General features: G+C 39.5%; 1 protein-coding gene across 1 annotated transcript; it reads right to left on the bottom strand.

The window, feature by feature from the left end:
* Positions 1-10,202: 10,202 nt before the first annotated feature.
* LOC148088746 (uncharacterized) lies at positions 10,203-15,618 on the bottom strand. Its single transcript, XM_087799439.1, has 3 exons — positions 15,347-15,618; positions 12,823-13,131; positions 10,203-12,760 (listed from the first exon to the last, which is right to left on the bottom strand). The coding sequence occupies exons 1-3, from the start codon at positions 15,479-15,481 to the stop codon at positions 12,638-12,640; spliced, it is 567 nt and encodes a 188-aa protein (XP_087655565.1). The 5' UTR covers positions 15,482-15,618; the 3' UTR covers positions 10,203-12,637.
* Between the last annotated feature and the right edge of the window lie 11 nt (positions 15,619-15,629).

A 15,629-nucleotide genomic window follows, 5' to 3' on the forward strand; every position in this document is an offset into this window, starting at 1 on the left:
TAACTTCAACGTTATATTAAACACAGGGTATGTATTTATTTCTTTGAAAGGTTTAATGATGAATAATTGTATTCATTCAATGCAATCTAGTTCAATGACTACGATATGATTGTCTTACATTGATCAAACCGTCTGGAAAAAAAACAGAAATGGAATTTAATTAGAGTAACAGGTGCAAACATTAAAAGTCTTGTTTCTATGTGTGCAAAGCCATATCTGATCTACATCTCCCTTAATAATGATAAAATAACAAATGAATGTATACCATGGTGTTGTGGAACACCTGGATATTTTTTAACATTTTTCACTCACTGTCTAGATCAGATCTGGACAAAGTGCAGCCTGCCAGCCTATGACTATATTATTGTGACCATATGAGGTTAATATCATGCAGAAACTAACAATTGCATTTATATCTATTATTCATTACTAGTCTCTAAAATTTAGTCTAAATGTTGCTATAGGGTTTTTGTTTTTAGAATTTCTTTCCTCCACTTTTTTCATTTTGGATTTCTATTTCTTGGCTCTCAATAACAGATTGAAGTGAATATAAAAAAATATTTGTGGGAAAATGCTTTTATGTGAGATTGATAATGTTAAAGTTATATAATAAACAGAACAATGATAATGATAATATTAAGATATTCAGCTTTTTTCATTACTTTATTTATACTTTTCCCTCCTTTTTCTGCTTGATTGCCCCTCACATCAGCCACTGTATAGAACTGTATAGTCCTGAAGAAATCCAATGCACTTTCACTGTACACTTTCCTGTTATGCGTAAGAGTGTTGCAGTGGCGGGCCGTGCATTTCACACATAGGCCTTCAGTGGTGCACGTTTGAATGAATCCACCTCTCAAAAACTACTTTAAGGTTCTTTATACACCACAGAGATCTGAGCGTGTACTGTTATAGGTCAATAAGACGTTTAGATCCTCATCAGATGAACACAATATCAGTCCATTACATCAAAATATCACTCCGATTACAGTCTGTGTGGTTTCCATGGCCACAACACACACGCTCTGCATCGCTCCCACCCTCCACACACACACTACGTGCTTCAGCGACAAACACACATACTAAAGCGACACACAAACACACAAGCACCACTATTGATCTCATAAAGCACAACATTATTTAGAATAAAATACATTTAGTCACGTAATTCATGGAGGACATAAATAAATCCATTGAAGCTCATGAAGAACTCTGAGTTAGCATAACTTTCTTAACAACGTCCAGCTTTTATTGAAAAGTCCTTCTTGGAAATTGCTTTGCAAGTTTATCCGCGACCACATCAAGCTCTTCAGCAATTGTGTGTTGAAAAACAAACAGTTAAATGAACTCAAATCATCGTTTCAGCTCCATCTGCCCTGACGGCCCATCACTGGTGTGTTGTTGTTCAATTAACATTGTTTCAGGTTTGATTTCTGCCAGTGCAGATGGATTGAACACAACAGCGCTCCCGCAATCAAGACTAACCTCAATAATATTGGCTGCTAATTGTAATCTAATCATCTTGATGATGACAAAGACAATATGGAATTTGCTAACAAGGTTTATTTTATTATTTAATTATTATTCTTTGATTGTTTGAATACATTTATATTGCATGTCCTAATGTAATGTCTATGTATGTTTAATCTTTTTTGTGAACTGATGAAACAACTACAAGAAGAATACAGGTATCTGTAAATGCAACTAATGTGTAGATTGAAGTGTGTCTTCAGTTGATCTTGGACCTCTATTGTACTCATCAGTATCTGTCTCTAATTGAAATATTTACCTTAGAAAATGTGCTTAAGCTGCGCTTTGTTTTTCTGGAGATGAAATATTGTTTACCATAACCACACCAACTCTGCTGTAATTGGTCAAGCATCAAAGTTTGTCACCACGCGTCATCAATGCCAGAAGTCTCCACCTTCAAGTTACTCATTGTATAAACAAAGCGGACGAGATTCCAGCCTGCTGGAGGAGAAGGGAAGCCTGTTATTAAGTCATAACGGGCTTCGGAGGAGAACTATATGAATGAATAACTTCAATATGGATCATCATCATGATGACGGACTAACTGTCAGAAAGTCAGGAGAGTTGGGTTTTGACATAAGTTGCGCTTTAATCAATCAATTTAAAATATCTCCCCAGAAGCATTCAGCAGACTAGCATTCAGGGTCTTGTTGAGATGGAGACTTGACTAGACTAGCATGACTTTCAGGGAATGTAATGATTAAGGAATTTAGCGATGACACATTTCTGTGGTTTCTTCTGGTAACAAAAGAGCCGGGCTGAATTTTTGTTGATCATTTTTCCTGATTAAATTACTGGATGAGAGAATAATTGGTTAGAAGATCACTGGTTTGGTGTCTGGACTCTCAAAGTACTGCTGATGTTTCTCTTGTGAAACTATCCATTGGATTCCAAAGCGACATTTTACCTCTCATCCAAGAGACTTCTTCGGTTCCCTGAAGAACTATAGGTTGCCTCTTAGATGAGAGCCTTGCTTCGAAACCCCTTGGATTACCATGACCTGGATAAAAGAGAACCTACATGGACATCTTGTGAATCCTGTAGGTCTGTGGTGAAGATTCACAAGCATGTCCAACTAGAAAAAGATCTAATACACAGTGTTTCACTAACTTTTCTTACCCATCAAGTACTAAGTTCCCTACCTTTCTATAGCTCTTACTTATATATTTCTATGCAGTAATCGTAGCCAGTAGCCAAGAGTCATCCGGTCGAATGTCGGCATCTAATGGCCCTCTATAACCTTGACTTTTGAATATATGTTGGAGAATTGGTGCTACAGTGGTTTATTTGGAAATCATTTTGGCCACAGGTGACATCAAAACATTGATGTATCTGCTAGCCTTACCTACAGGTGCTAATCTGCATGTGTACTTTAAGATGGGCCTTCATGTTCGTGAACAGCTGCACCATCATATGCACAGTAATACTTTCATATGGAACCATGTGCTGAAAACTCAGGTTTTGGTTCAGAGAAAACTATGACGTCTGCACACAGGTGTACACATTTCCCACAATAATACGTCAGCAGACACAAGCTCCAACAACTCACACATACATTCACACACACTAGCTCCTAAACCATTAACAGGGCTTGTACCACGTACACACACACACACACACATGCACACCTACATGCACACACACTCCCCACACACACACCTTCCCCTCCCCACACACACACACACACTCCCCACACACACACGCATGCCCACACCCACAGACACAGAAACACACTTACAGACACTCCCCCCACACACACCTACACACACACTCGCATATACACACACACACATACACACACTCTCCCCCACAGACTCCCCCCACACACCTACACTCACACGTGCACGCACACAAACACTCCACCCCTCCCCCTCTAGCGACACACCAACATTCACAAGCCCTCCTACGTAGGCACAGTCACGTACACGCACACACACACATCCACAGACACACGCACACACAAACACAGAAGCAGAGAGATGCAGAGAGACACATTTCTATCTCTCACACGAACATATGCACAAATCTGATCCCTCTCCATACACTCTTACAGAAACTCTCAAACATAAAGACACACATACACACATAAGTACATAAAGACACATTACATATAGTTGTTTTTTTCACTTGACATTTATTTTAACATAATCTTTACTTTTCCACACATTCGCAGAAAAAGAAGTAAGTTTCACTAAAATTTGAAGGTTTTTTTGAGAGTGTTACAATTACAGTGCAAGTTTGTAAACACCCATCGGCCCCACTGATCTACTTGAACCACACACACACCTGCAAATACACGTAAAACACACATGCACATCCAGATACACAGCCTTGAACACACGCTATGTGTGCACACACAGACACACTCTTTTTTTTTTCTTTTGCCCATCCCCCACTTTCCTCTCTCATCTTACACACATGCGCATGCACACCCGCACACACACACACACACACACACCTACACACACCCACACACACACACACACACACACATACAAGCATCGTCTTTCACTTAAAAAAAAAAACTTGTTTATCTCTTGCTGTGTCGAGCACACACACACACACACACATACACACACACCCCTACACACACTCCCTCACACACACACACACACACACACACAAACGCACACACTCCTTTTTTCTGTCATGCAAACACATGACTATGCACTCATTCACTGGAACACACACCCACCCGATGTGCAACGCTCACAAACACTGACAAACATACACACACAAAAATGGATACATACACACAAGCTGAACACACAGAAACACATGACGTGTACACATGCATGCACACAAACAAACACAAAGCGCACACAAGCATAACACACAACCACTCTATTGCTTGTCTTTCTCACAAACACATCTTTGCACACATTCATTGAAACGCCCATGAACACACACACACACACCCTTGCTGAGCTAGTCTCTCCCAGTCTCGCACACACACACTTCTACACACATTCATCTGAACGACACACATGCGCGCACACGCACGTACAGAAACACTTCTTTGCTCTGCTGCTCTTTCACTCTCACACAAACTAGTTACCAGCACACAGCATCATAGCAACACACACAAACACACACATACATACACACACAACATACACAAACACACACACCCTCCCTTGTTCTGCTGCTATCTCTCACTCACACGCAAACACACGTCTTAGCACACTTTGATCTGAAACACACACTCGTACACACACGCGCGCGCACACACACACATTCTCATCTGCCTGCTCTCACTCCCCTCCCTCTGCCTGTCTGTCTCTCTCACACACTTTGTTTTGCCCTCTCTTCCCGTCTCTCTCTCTCACACACTCACACACACACACACACACACACACACACACACACACACACACACACACACACACACACACACACACACACACACATACGCGAACACACATACACACACAAATGCAGGACACACACTCAATTCTCTCTTTCCCTGTTCCACATTCTTCCTCATTTTCTCAAAGACACATCTCTCTCCTACTACACACACACACATACTGACAGCCCCCCACACACACACACACATATACACACTACACAAACACACACCCACACAAACTACACAAAAAACACACACACACAAGGACACACACACACACCAACCTCTTTTCCACAAGTACAGCAACTCTTCCCTCATAATAACACACAGAATTGTAGACTAAAACTTAGCTTTAAGTGAAACATCTGTCTTTTCTTTCAGAAATACAGAAACTGTTAACTTTGCTGGCCAATGTCCCCCGTTAACCCCATGACTTCTAACTGTTCACATATTAACAAGGTTCACCATCACTGGTAGTTTTATTCAAGTGGTATAAATCAAAGAGCTTCAACTGTTATTAACAGCAGAAGCATCAACCTCCTCCACCTAACCCTGTTCTCTGTATCCCCCTCTCTCACACCAACTTCATGTCCTCTTTCACTACATCCATAAACCTTCTCCTTGGTCTTCCTCCAGACCTCCTGCCTGGCAGTTCCAACCCCAGCATCCTTCTACCAATACACTCGCTGTTCCTCCTCTGTACATGACCAAACCTTCTCATTCTGGCCTCTCTGACATTATCTCCAAAACATCCAACATGTTCCTCTGATTGACTCATTCATGATCCTATTCATCTTCATCACTCCCATAGAGAACCTTAACATCTTCATCTCTGCTACATCCAGCTCTGCTTCCTGCCTTTTCCTTCAGTGCCACTGTCTCTAGACCATACAGCCTCGCTGGTCTCACCACTGTCTTGTAGATCTTTCCTTTCATTCTGGCTGATACTCTTTTATCATTACTCTTGACACTTTTCTCCAGCCATCCATCCAGCTTGAACACGTTTCTTCACCTCTTTTCCACAATCTCCACTGCTGTGGACTGTTGACCCTAAATACTTAAAATCCTCCACCTTCTTTATCTCCACTCCCTGTAGGCTCATGGTTCCACTTGAGTTCCTCTCATTTAAAGATATATTATGTCTTGCTGCGACTAACATTCATTCATCTCGTTTCTAGAACATATCTCCACCTCTCAAGCTTTACCTCCACCTGGTCTCTGCTCTAAACACAGATCACAATGTCATCAAACATCATAGCCCATGTAGATTCCTGTCTAACCTCATCTGTCAGTCTGTCCATCACCACCGCAAACAAGAAGGGACTCATGGCCCAACCTTGATGTAGTCCCACCTCAACCTTGAACTTCACACCTACAGCACACCTCAGCGCTGTCTCACAATTGGCATCTCCTGCACCAGTATACTGCAAAAAGTATATCATACTTCTCTGCCACTCCAGACTTCCTCATACAGTACTATAGTTCCTCTCTATGCACCCTGTCATTGGCTATTTACAGATCTACAAAAGCACAATTAGAAATCAAATATAAAACGCTCAAGTAGATTAACACGTATTTCTCCGATCTTTAAAACTCTTCACTGGATTCCAGTTTCTTTCAGGATCAACTTTAAAATTCTGGTTCTTACTTTCAGAGCTATTCATGGTCAGGCTCCTCCTTACATCACTGATCTGATCGAGCCTTACACCCCAGCTAGGGGCTCTGAGGTCTGTGGATCAGAATCTACTGATGGTTCCACGCACACGGTTCAGGACCAGAGGAGAGAAATCCTTCCAGGCTGTTGCTCCAAAGCTTTGGAACGATGTTCCTCTCTCTCTGTGTTTGATGGAGTCTACTGACCACATATAAACTGAACACTATTCAATCTTTCCCATGATCTCTGGCTATCTTTTGTTTTTCCGAGGATTATTCTTCATTATTATGAATACATGTCGACACTGGCAGCAGTTGCAACCTTAATGGTGCAAGTTGACACTAAACATTTAAAAGATTTAAGACATTTCTTTCCCAACATTTTTCCCCTACATCCAGATATTTGATTTTATATTTTATATTATGTCCAGAAGAAGCTTAGCTAGCAACTGTACTTCTCAGAGTTAGCACTAAACTTCTTGCTAATGACAAAAAAAAACTCACCTCCATTCTAAGTTTCAAACATCGGAGACATTAACTGAGTCCTTCATCATTTTGGAGCTATCTCAGTGGCCTCAATTTCCTCCTTTGGCCTTAGCTTAGGTTATTATACCAGCAATCACTGATCGGATCACTGGTAAGACATAGATGTTAATGGCACTGACCTCGTTCCTGCCATTGAGCTGATACTTTAGGAATTGCCTTACTCACTTAAGGTATTTGGCTGTTGTTGCTTTCCTAGTAGCCTATATGTGGTTGCCATTTGCCTGTGGTATCTTCCCTCCACATCTGCAATTATGCCTTCTGTAATGCCCTCTGTATGGACTCCCTTCCTGTTGCAAATCAGCCACACTACTTTAACCCGATCCTGGTAGAGTCACTCACCTTTGGGTGTACAGCTAAATGTCAGCGATGTAGAAGAGGTGATTGAAGTTGGTCCCATTTGGGAGTTGATTATTCGGCTTCAGTCATGGTTCCATTTGTGGTCTGCTGTTAGAAAGGGTACATATTCATTGGTGATAATTTATGTATCATTCATATAAGTAAGACTAAGTCACCAATTCGCTAATTTATACATGGGAGTATATGGAGTCACATATGTGCCAAATGCAAAGCTCGTAGAAGTACATCATAAGTGTGCAAGAAGAACTGCATCCAAACTCAAGCTTCCAGTCAGTCTATCTGTCTCTTACTGTCCCTGCTTCGTGCTGGACTCGAACTGAGTTTTGGCGATCAAGAAGGAGCATTGAAGCAACACCTCCTTCTTTTTGTTAGTTTAGGTCAAAGGAGCCAATCCGAAGCAGAGTAGGACGGGTCATCGAAGGTTATAAAAACAGGATTAAACATTACAGTTTTAAAAATGAAGAAGCACAGATCTTGAAAATTGTAGAAACCAGAAACAATAGAACATCTAACAACTGAATGTCCAAAATGCAGAGTGAAAAGAAACAAATAAATTAGTAATCTTGGGAAGAGGAAATTTAAAGTTCAAAGATATATTAATTAGAAATTCTAGTGAGAAATGTTACGATTGGGCACTTATCTTAGGATAACTAAATTGGCGAATACAGTATTTGCCAGTTTTTAGTAAGTTATTTAGCAATTTAACAATGAAAACAAAAACAAGGCAAATCATTTTGCTTGCGATAAAGTAACTGAATTAGCCTAACTAGACTATGTCTTTTGGCATGTACTGCATTTTCAGATTGGAGCCAACAAACCATAAGCTTCATTTCATGTTTTCCTCTTATGCATCACATCAAGTCCTTAGAAGTGTATTGATGTTTTAAAAGTGGGTTGACGGCGTTCCCTAAATTGCCAGATAAATGTTGATATCTGATCAACCCTTTTACCTTGGTTGTCCAGAGATCAGTTCTTTTTACATCTTAATACATTACTATTCAATACTATGCTCCTCCCAATTGCAGGAACAGAAAAGGTCTCCAGACAGTGTTGTGTGCACAGTGAGAGACTGGATGCATGTTTTGAGCCCAGATTGTGGTCTTTTTTGCGCGATCATGATGTACTTTTACGCCTCTGGCACAGTAACCGCTTAAATTCTGGCTCTATAGGAGTAGGCTGCGATGCAGCGCACATGCTCTATCACTATCTCTCAAGGCATCAGGTATGGGCAACTGCTTGTACCTCTTTGCTACTTCTTTCCTGGTTCTGATAATTGGCTGACTCTGTGTCACCTTGACTTGAGACTCCAGCCTTCTCTTCTATGATGGGCACAGCCCTTTGTACTTCTTCACATCGCCCGAACAGTGACCAAACATCTGAAGGATCTAAGTTACATTTAATGTGTTGTTATTTAGTTGTGATAACAGCTGCAATTTGTGGATGTTAGTGTTGACTGTTGGCATCAATGTTTCCCGAAGCCTCTTTATGTAAGAGTTTCTTTAGTAGATGCAACCCGAGCCTTGTGTCCATTGCCTTCTGTGTCTTGTTTGTGTCCCTGTAAGGTAAGGTAAAAAAAACAAAAAAAAACTGTTGATTGAAAACTGTTACTGACAAGAGGTGATTGTTAAACATTAAAGCAAAAATTTCAAAAAATATGACTAAATAATACACATTACATATCCGTTTTAGTTACCAAAATGTTTAAGAAAATTGTGACAACATTTTTTTTTTTAACATCTCATCTCTCTGTGACAAAATAATGTCAGTGAAATTACAATTGATACACTTCACAGTGGCCAAATACGGAAATATATTTTAGCAGTCTGACGCTTTTTTGGAAAACACTACCTGAATGACCTTTTTAGTGTCCTTTATATAAACTGTGTTCGTATATTTGTTAGATTATTATTTTATATTTTTTACCTTTATGACTGAACCATTTGTGCAAAAGTATCTTTACTACAGTTTATCTTGTCATGGTTCTCTCATATACTACTTGACAATTATTTATTTTTCCTTTTTTTTAAAAACCTTTTTTCCAGTGCTTTCTGGCTGTAATGCTTTACTGAAAAACACAAAGCAATGTTACGACTGTATTACCAATACTTGACACATAAAATAGGATTGAAAGAATGTTTCTCCTCTCATTTTAAATCGTGAACACCTGCAAAGAAATAGATTATTATGAAATGAATGACACTCTGCTAAATGTTCACGTGCTCGACTGACCCCCGATTTTTCATTATGGTTATGGACTAGGATAAAAATCATGAACTTTCCTGTCACGGCCTCAAAGCTGTGGAATCCATGAGTCTCCATGGTTTGCTTCAAGAGTGTTTTTCCAAGTAGGCAATTAGAATTCGGGTTAACAGTTTGCCAGAATTCTCAAGAGCACACCTTTCTTTCTTCAAACGCTACTTCCACAGGTCCAGATGTGGTCAAATATATGTAAGTGTATTAATCAATTTTCAAATGAAAAATGAATTCTAACTTAAATCAACGGTCATACATCTGCTATGTAATCTGAGCTACTCTCTAAAACAAAACAAATACATAACTATAAATGTGTTTATTATGTTTGCTTCTGTCGTAAAAAATAAATTAGAAAAAGAAACAATTAATTACAATTCTCAGTTGAGCGTGCATTACAAATACTGGATTGGTAGTTGTGAATAAAGCACAGAAGTAAAGAAAATAAATTTCAAAGGAACACACAGTAACAACTTCAAACAAGTTGACAAGAAAACACATCACAAGATCAACATCATTGACAGCAAATTGTTTTTTTTTAATTAAAGGCTCCATGAGTGACAATGACAATCAATGGAGTTCAAAATGTCTCTCAGGATGAAGTGACCAATGTTAAAAAATCTAAAATTCTATTGTATATTTATGTCGGTTAAAGGGAAACAATGGAGAACATGACCCAACTCAATCCACAATAATCAGTACTTGCAAAATATATACAAAGGGGAAAAAAAGAGGATGATTTATCAATGCGCTGTGGTTTTAAAGCTATAGAAAGATCTATTCTTGTATTGATACGAAACTTCAACAATCATTGTAAAAAATCAATAAAATAAACTATTGAAGTAACTAACTACTTGTAATGTACATGACAAACGAATACAGAAGTTTGACATTTAACTTAATCAAATGTAACATTTATATGTTCATCACTTGGACTTTTAATAGGAAACCGTGCAGATTTTTCTTCCACATGTTAACAAAATGGTCCACTAGATGGCAGTAATCAAACGACTAATGAATCGTGACTGCTAAATCAAACTTAAAATGAGAGAAAATACTATGATACGACTATTAGGGCCACTCAAATGAGTTTTTATTATTTTATTGCGAGATCAAAGTCGTATAAAATGCTTTATTACGAGATTAAAGTCATATAAAATATCGCGGATATGACATCACCATCTCGTCCACGCTTTTGTAACTGAGTTGAGCAGGAGAGGTGTACAGTGAACAGGTATAGTTGAACATTTGATACATTCAGTTTCATGATCAACGAATGTGTTCAGAGAATACCTTCTAATGGTAGCTGAGCATGATATTCATAAGACAATGCAGTAAATGCAATCGATATTTTACATTTTCCTCAGGCTATTAAATTGTACAATTCTGAGTTCGGGGGCAGGATTGGAGTAAAAGTATCATGATGTTCTGTTCTATGTTAGTCTTTGTATCCTTTGTCTTTGTTATTTTTCTTTGATCTATTTTCTTTATCTTTAGACTTAAGATTGTATCATCTTGTTATTTCTCTTTATTTCTCTTTGTTATTGTTCTTATTTATTTTTTATGAAAAATTGCTGTATTGCTGTAGCTAATTGGAAAAAACAATTTCCCGAAGGAGACCTCCTGAGGGATCAATAAAGTTCCTACCTAACCTAACCTAACCTAACGTAGTTGAATGATGATGATAATAATAAAAATGTTAATAACTGTTATTTCAATGGAATAAACTTGAATGAATGCACATTTGCTTAAAGTAGGCAGCAAAATGTTTAGCTGAGATAAAGAAAGGGAAAAGTCAATAAAAGCATGAGCTAAAGAAGGTACCGTAAATTCCGGACTACAGAGCGCACCCGATTAAAAGCCGCATGCTCAAATTTTAGAAAGAAAATCAATTTTGTAATTATACAAGCCGCACCGGATTTTAAGCCGCAGGTTTAAACAGCCAAAAAAATGAACTACCGGTAATTCACGTCCATTTCTTACACTTATACTAAATAAAGCACTGTGTTATTCTTCTTAAGCATTGTTCAGATATTTACAGTCCGAGGAACCAGCGACAAAAGCACGAGGCAGGTGGACAAACTGTCCGTGTCCTTCAACCGGGGAATTATTTCTTCATTACGCCGGCAACACGGATGAGTAGTTTGCTTTTTTCCACCTGATCGTAACGCAGTGATTGCGCGGATAAACGCGACTTCACGGCGGGCCGTCCTGCGTCTCTGCGCCTCACCTAGGATTCACTTAACGCAGCCTTTTTTCTGGACAATAATGGACTTGAACATTGGACACTGATCGCGGGGATTTGACTGTGGGGTGTCGTGGGTGTTTGTTGTTTTGTTCATGTTTGATTGATCCTCCTTTAAGGAGCGCTTTTTGTTAAATGTTATTAAGTAAATATATTTTGATTAACTTCTATAACGGCTTCATGTGTGGTCAGTGTTGTTATAATTAATGCTGTCACTCTGGAGCGTCACAAAGTCCGCACCAGAGCTCCGCCCCATGAAGAATGTGTGTGTGACGATCTCTCGAGGAGTTATGTGAGAAGGTCCGTTACAAAACGTCAGAGGTACTTCATCCATATTTATGATTTCATCTGGCCCGATGGAATTCTCCGCTATCTTTGTTTGAGTGAATGTGCGGAATGAAGTAAGTTTCTCCTCGTAGTCGGGAGGGAGCTGCTGACACAAAGTTACTCATTCATTCTATTGGTCTACTGTTGCTGAGCAAAATGTTTTTCCCGCCACGAAAAAAAAATGAATAAGCCGCACCGTAGTATAAACCGCAGTGTTTAAAGTGTAGGAAAAAAGTAGCGGCTTGTAGTCCGGAATTTACGGTAATAAATAAAACGTATTTCAGCAACGCTAAACTCTTTTTGCTTCATGTCAGTTAACTGATGACATTTTTCTCAAACATCTGTAGACATTCCCGTTAGATCTAAACCTTGTGTTGTCAAATCGCTGTGTACTTCAGGAGACTTTGCAATGTCGTGATAGTGGCCTTGGTCCAGTAGTCGACCTCTTTGAAAACTCGAAAGACCCACAGCTTTAGGTTAAATGTGGAGGAATCATCCAGCTAAGATGACAAGAGAACTGGTTGAGTTTTTGTCTCGCACACCTGTATACATCTGTACATACCTCAGACTCCTCCAAGCTGGGAGTCACCACTGCACGACCCTCAACCGCTTTCAGGAGTTCACCAGACCTACTGACCAGGAAAGAAAGTCTGTCCTTCACCAATTTCCTCTGCATCCCGTAGTCGCTGTTCATCTCACTGTCAAGTTCCTTTTCCTCTTTGTCAATCGCTCTCTTCATGAGGCTTCGGCACTGAAGCAGAGCAATGTGGAGGGACCAGAGTTTGTCTCTGGTGTTCGGATGGGCAGAGGGATGAGGGATGGACAGGAGACGACTGTCTCTAACGTCTGTAGAGAAAGTCTCCTTCTTTTTCTTGAAGAAAACAAAAGAATCAGAGGCAGAGGGGTTATGAAATTTTAAGGTAGTCCATTATCATTCTATTTTCTTTTGTTAGTAACAAAGGCTGTTATATGGGCCCAAAAGACATCCATCCATCCAAAAATGAATGGTTAATATAAGAGAAGTGTAGTGTTTGAAGACTAACAAGCAATAAAAAATGGGTAAATATCGAAAGCGCATACAGTCTACACTGGAATTGCGCTCGGTATTTCCCCGGAGTACTTCGGGTTTATATGGATGTACTTTTTTTCCTGTCAAACTCTAAAAAGGAATGGGTTAGTTCAGAAAAGAATCCCAAACCTTAAGTTGACATAAGGGTGGGTAGAAAATTAATGAATTTTGGGTGAACTATCACTTTAAATAAATATGTTTACTGTTTGGCAAAAGACTTGTGTTTAAAGATTCACATTGAGTTTGACGCCATTGTTATGGAGTATGAATCTGATTCAAAGACCTAACAGACACATTTAACTGGAACGTTGAGCCAAGAAGCCGCCTCATGATCAGTAAGCCTGACCAGTATGTGCTAGTTAGAACCAAAGTGACAGAATGGCCTGGACTGACCCCAGAAATCTGTCTGGGAGGTCCCTTTTTCACAGAAACAAATATATTAGCTGGATCACAAGACTTGTGCACACACGTTTAACTTTCAGACAAAAAAAAATGCATTTAAGAACGTCAGGTCATTTTGACTTGCATGGCTTCATCTTTGACCAGCAACTGCTTCTAGCAGGATGATCCGTGTATCTTTCGTATTTGTTCAATTCCTGCTGTTTTCTTGGCTGTGCTAGGAGTGGAGTGGGTGAGCAAACAAGCACTTGCATGCCAAGAGAGCACCTCCAGGCTGTGTTAAACTAATAACAGGTTTAATTTCACAGATGTCACAATGAAAGGAGTTAGAAAGTTAAGATAGTTTGAAGCTTTCCTAAAATGTGCACACCATTGCAGATTTTCACTCTGGAACAAGTGAACGATAGATTGCCGATTTAAAGATGTTAAAAAGCATATAAAATCAATCAAATATGTCAACGGGCATTTCAAAGACAATATGCGTTGTAGTGGGATGATGATAGTTGAACTTGAAACAGGTGTTCTTGACTTCCACCTGGATTCAGAGACAGAATTGTCATTTAATTGTATGTTGCTCCTAAACCCAGTTTTGGTGTCTAACAAGTTTGTTGGGCTGCAAATCTGGAAACAATTTCAGGAGAAAAGTCTTAGGTTGTTGTATTCTTCTTGTGTGTGAACAGCTCAACCAACAGGAAGTGATGTTTCAGAAAATTAGTAGCTGCATTGTCAACTTGTGATTTCTCCTGGTATAATCATTTCTCTTTATATTGCTATCTTGAAGCACACAAAGGCACTTAAATGTAAAAGCAATACACCTGAACCTTAAATAAAAACTATAAACTCACAATCATATCATAGCACCACAAGAGTTGACATATAAGCCTTGCATTTCTGGTTGAAAAAACTCCTAAAAAAGCCAACCCAGAGTAAGCCAGAGCAAGTTGGTATGACATGTTTCAACATAATCACTGAGGATTCGATCATCTTGTTTGGAAGCACATACTTTCATTTCTATGCCTAGAACGAGAGCTGTTTCACAAGAGAACTAGCTGACTAAGATGTGAGATCAAGTTTAAACTAAACTTGCTTGTGGCAGCAATGAAAGAACAGAGGTTCCGACAACCTGGCATTGGATGAGAAATCCTACTCACCCGTAACATGATGCTGGCTACTGACTAAGAGACAAAAGGACTATGTACTGATACTGGGCCAGAATACCTCCCACCCGGTGTTGTTCTGCAAGCAAACACTAACACTGCAGTATTAACATTTTAATTGTTGCGCAAAATAGACCTCATCTGATGAATGAATGATGGCTGCATCTGTTGAACATGTGAATAAATCACAATTAAACCCCAAGAATCTCAGGAGACAGGAAATGTTTTTTCTGTTTATCACAAGATAACACACACATGGGTGCTCTTGATCAACTAGTTCAGGCATGTTTAAGACGTACAGTAAGCATTGAAAACATTGTTCATAGTCATCATTGATGGTGTGGTAACATCATGACAGTCTCAAATTAAACCATTGTTGAAAAAACTTGGATTATAATGTGAAAATCCTAATACCCAAATATTTTCTTGATGACTTCAAAGGACACACACCGCACACTTACATAAAGTTCCAGTAAGCCGGCGCACTCCAGGCTCAGCTGCTCGGCTATGGCCAAAGTTTGGGTCACAAGCATTCTTCTACTGAGATCCATGCTGGTCCACACGCCGGTCCCCACGCTGGTCCGACTGCCTGCCATTAATCTCACTGGATTTCACTAGGTGTTGGGTTCACCTCAGCTCCGGTTCAACCCTGGCAGTAACAGGATCCGACTCAGACCCACTACACGCACTCTCTTAAAAGAACTTCCCGCTTTTGACTGACCTTATCTCCTTACTGTCAGCTCC

The sequence above is a fragment of the Callionymus lyra genome, chromosome 1, assembly GCF_982586985.1.
Source record: "Callionymus lyra chromosome 1, fCalLyr1.hap1.1, whole genome shotgun sequence".
Taxonomy (NCBI): domain Eukaryota; kingdom Metazoa; phylum Chordata; class Actinopteri; order Syngnathiformes; family Callionymidae; genus Callionymus; species Callionymus lyra.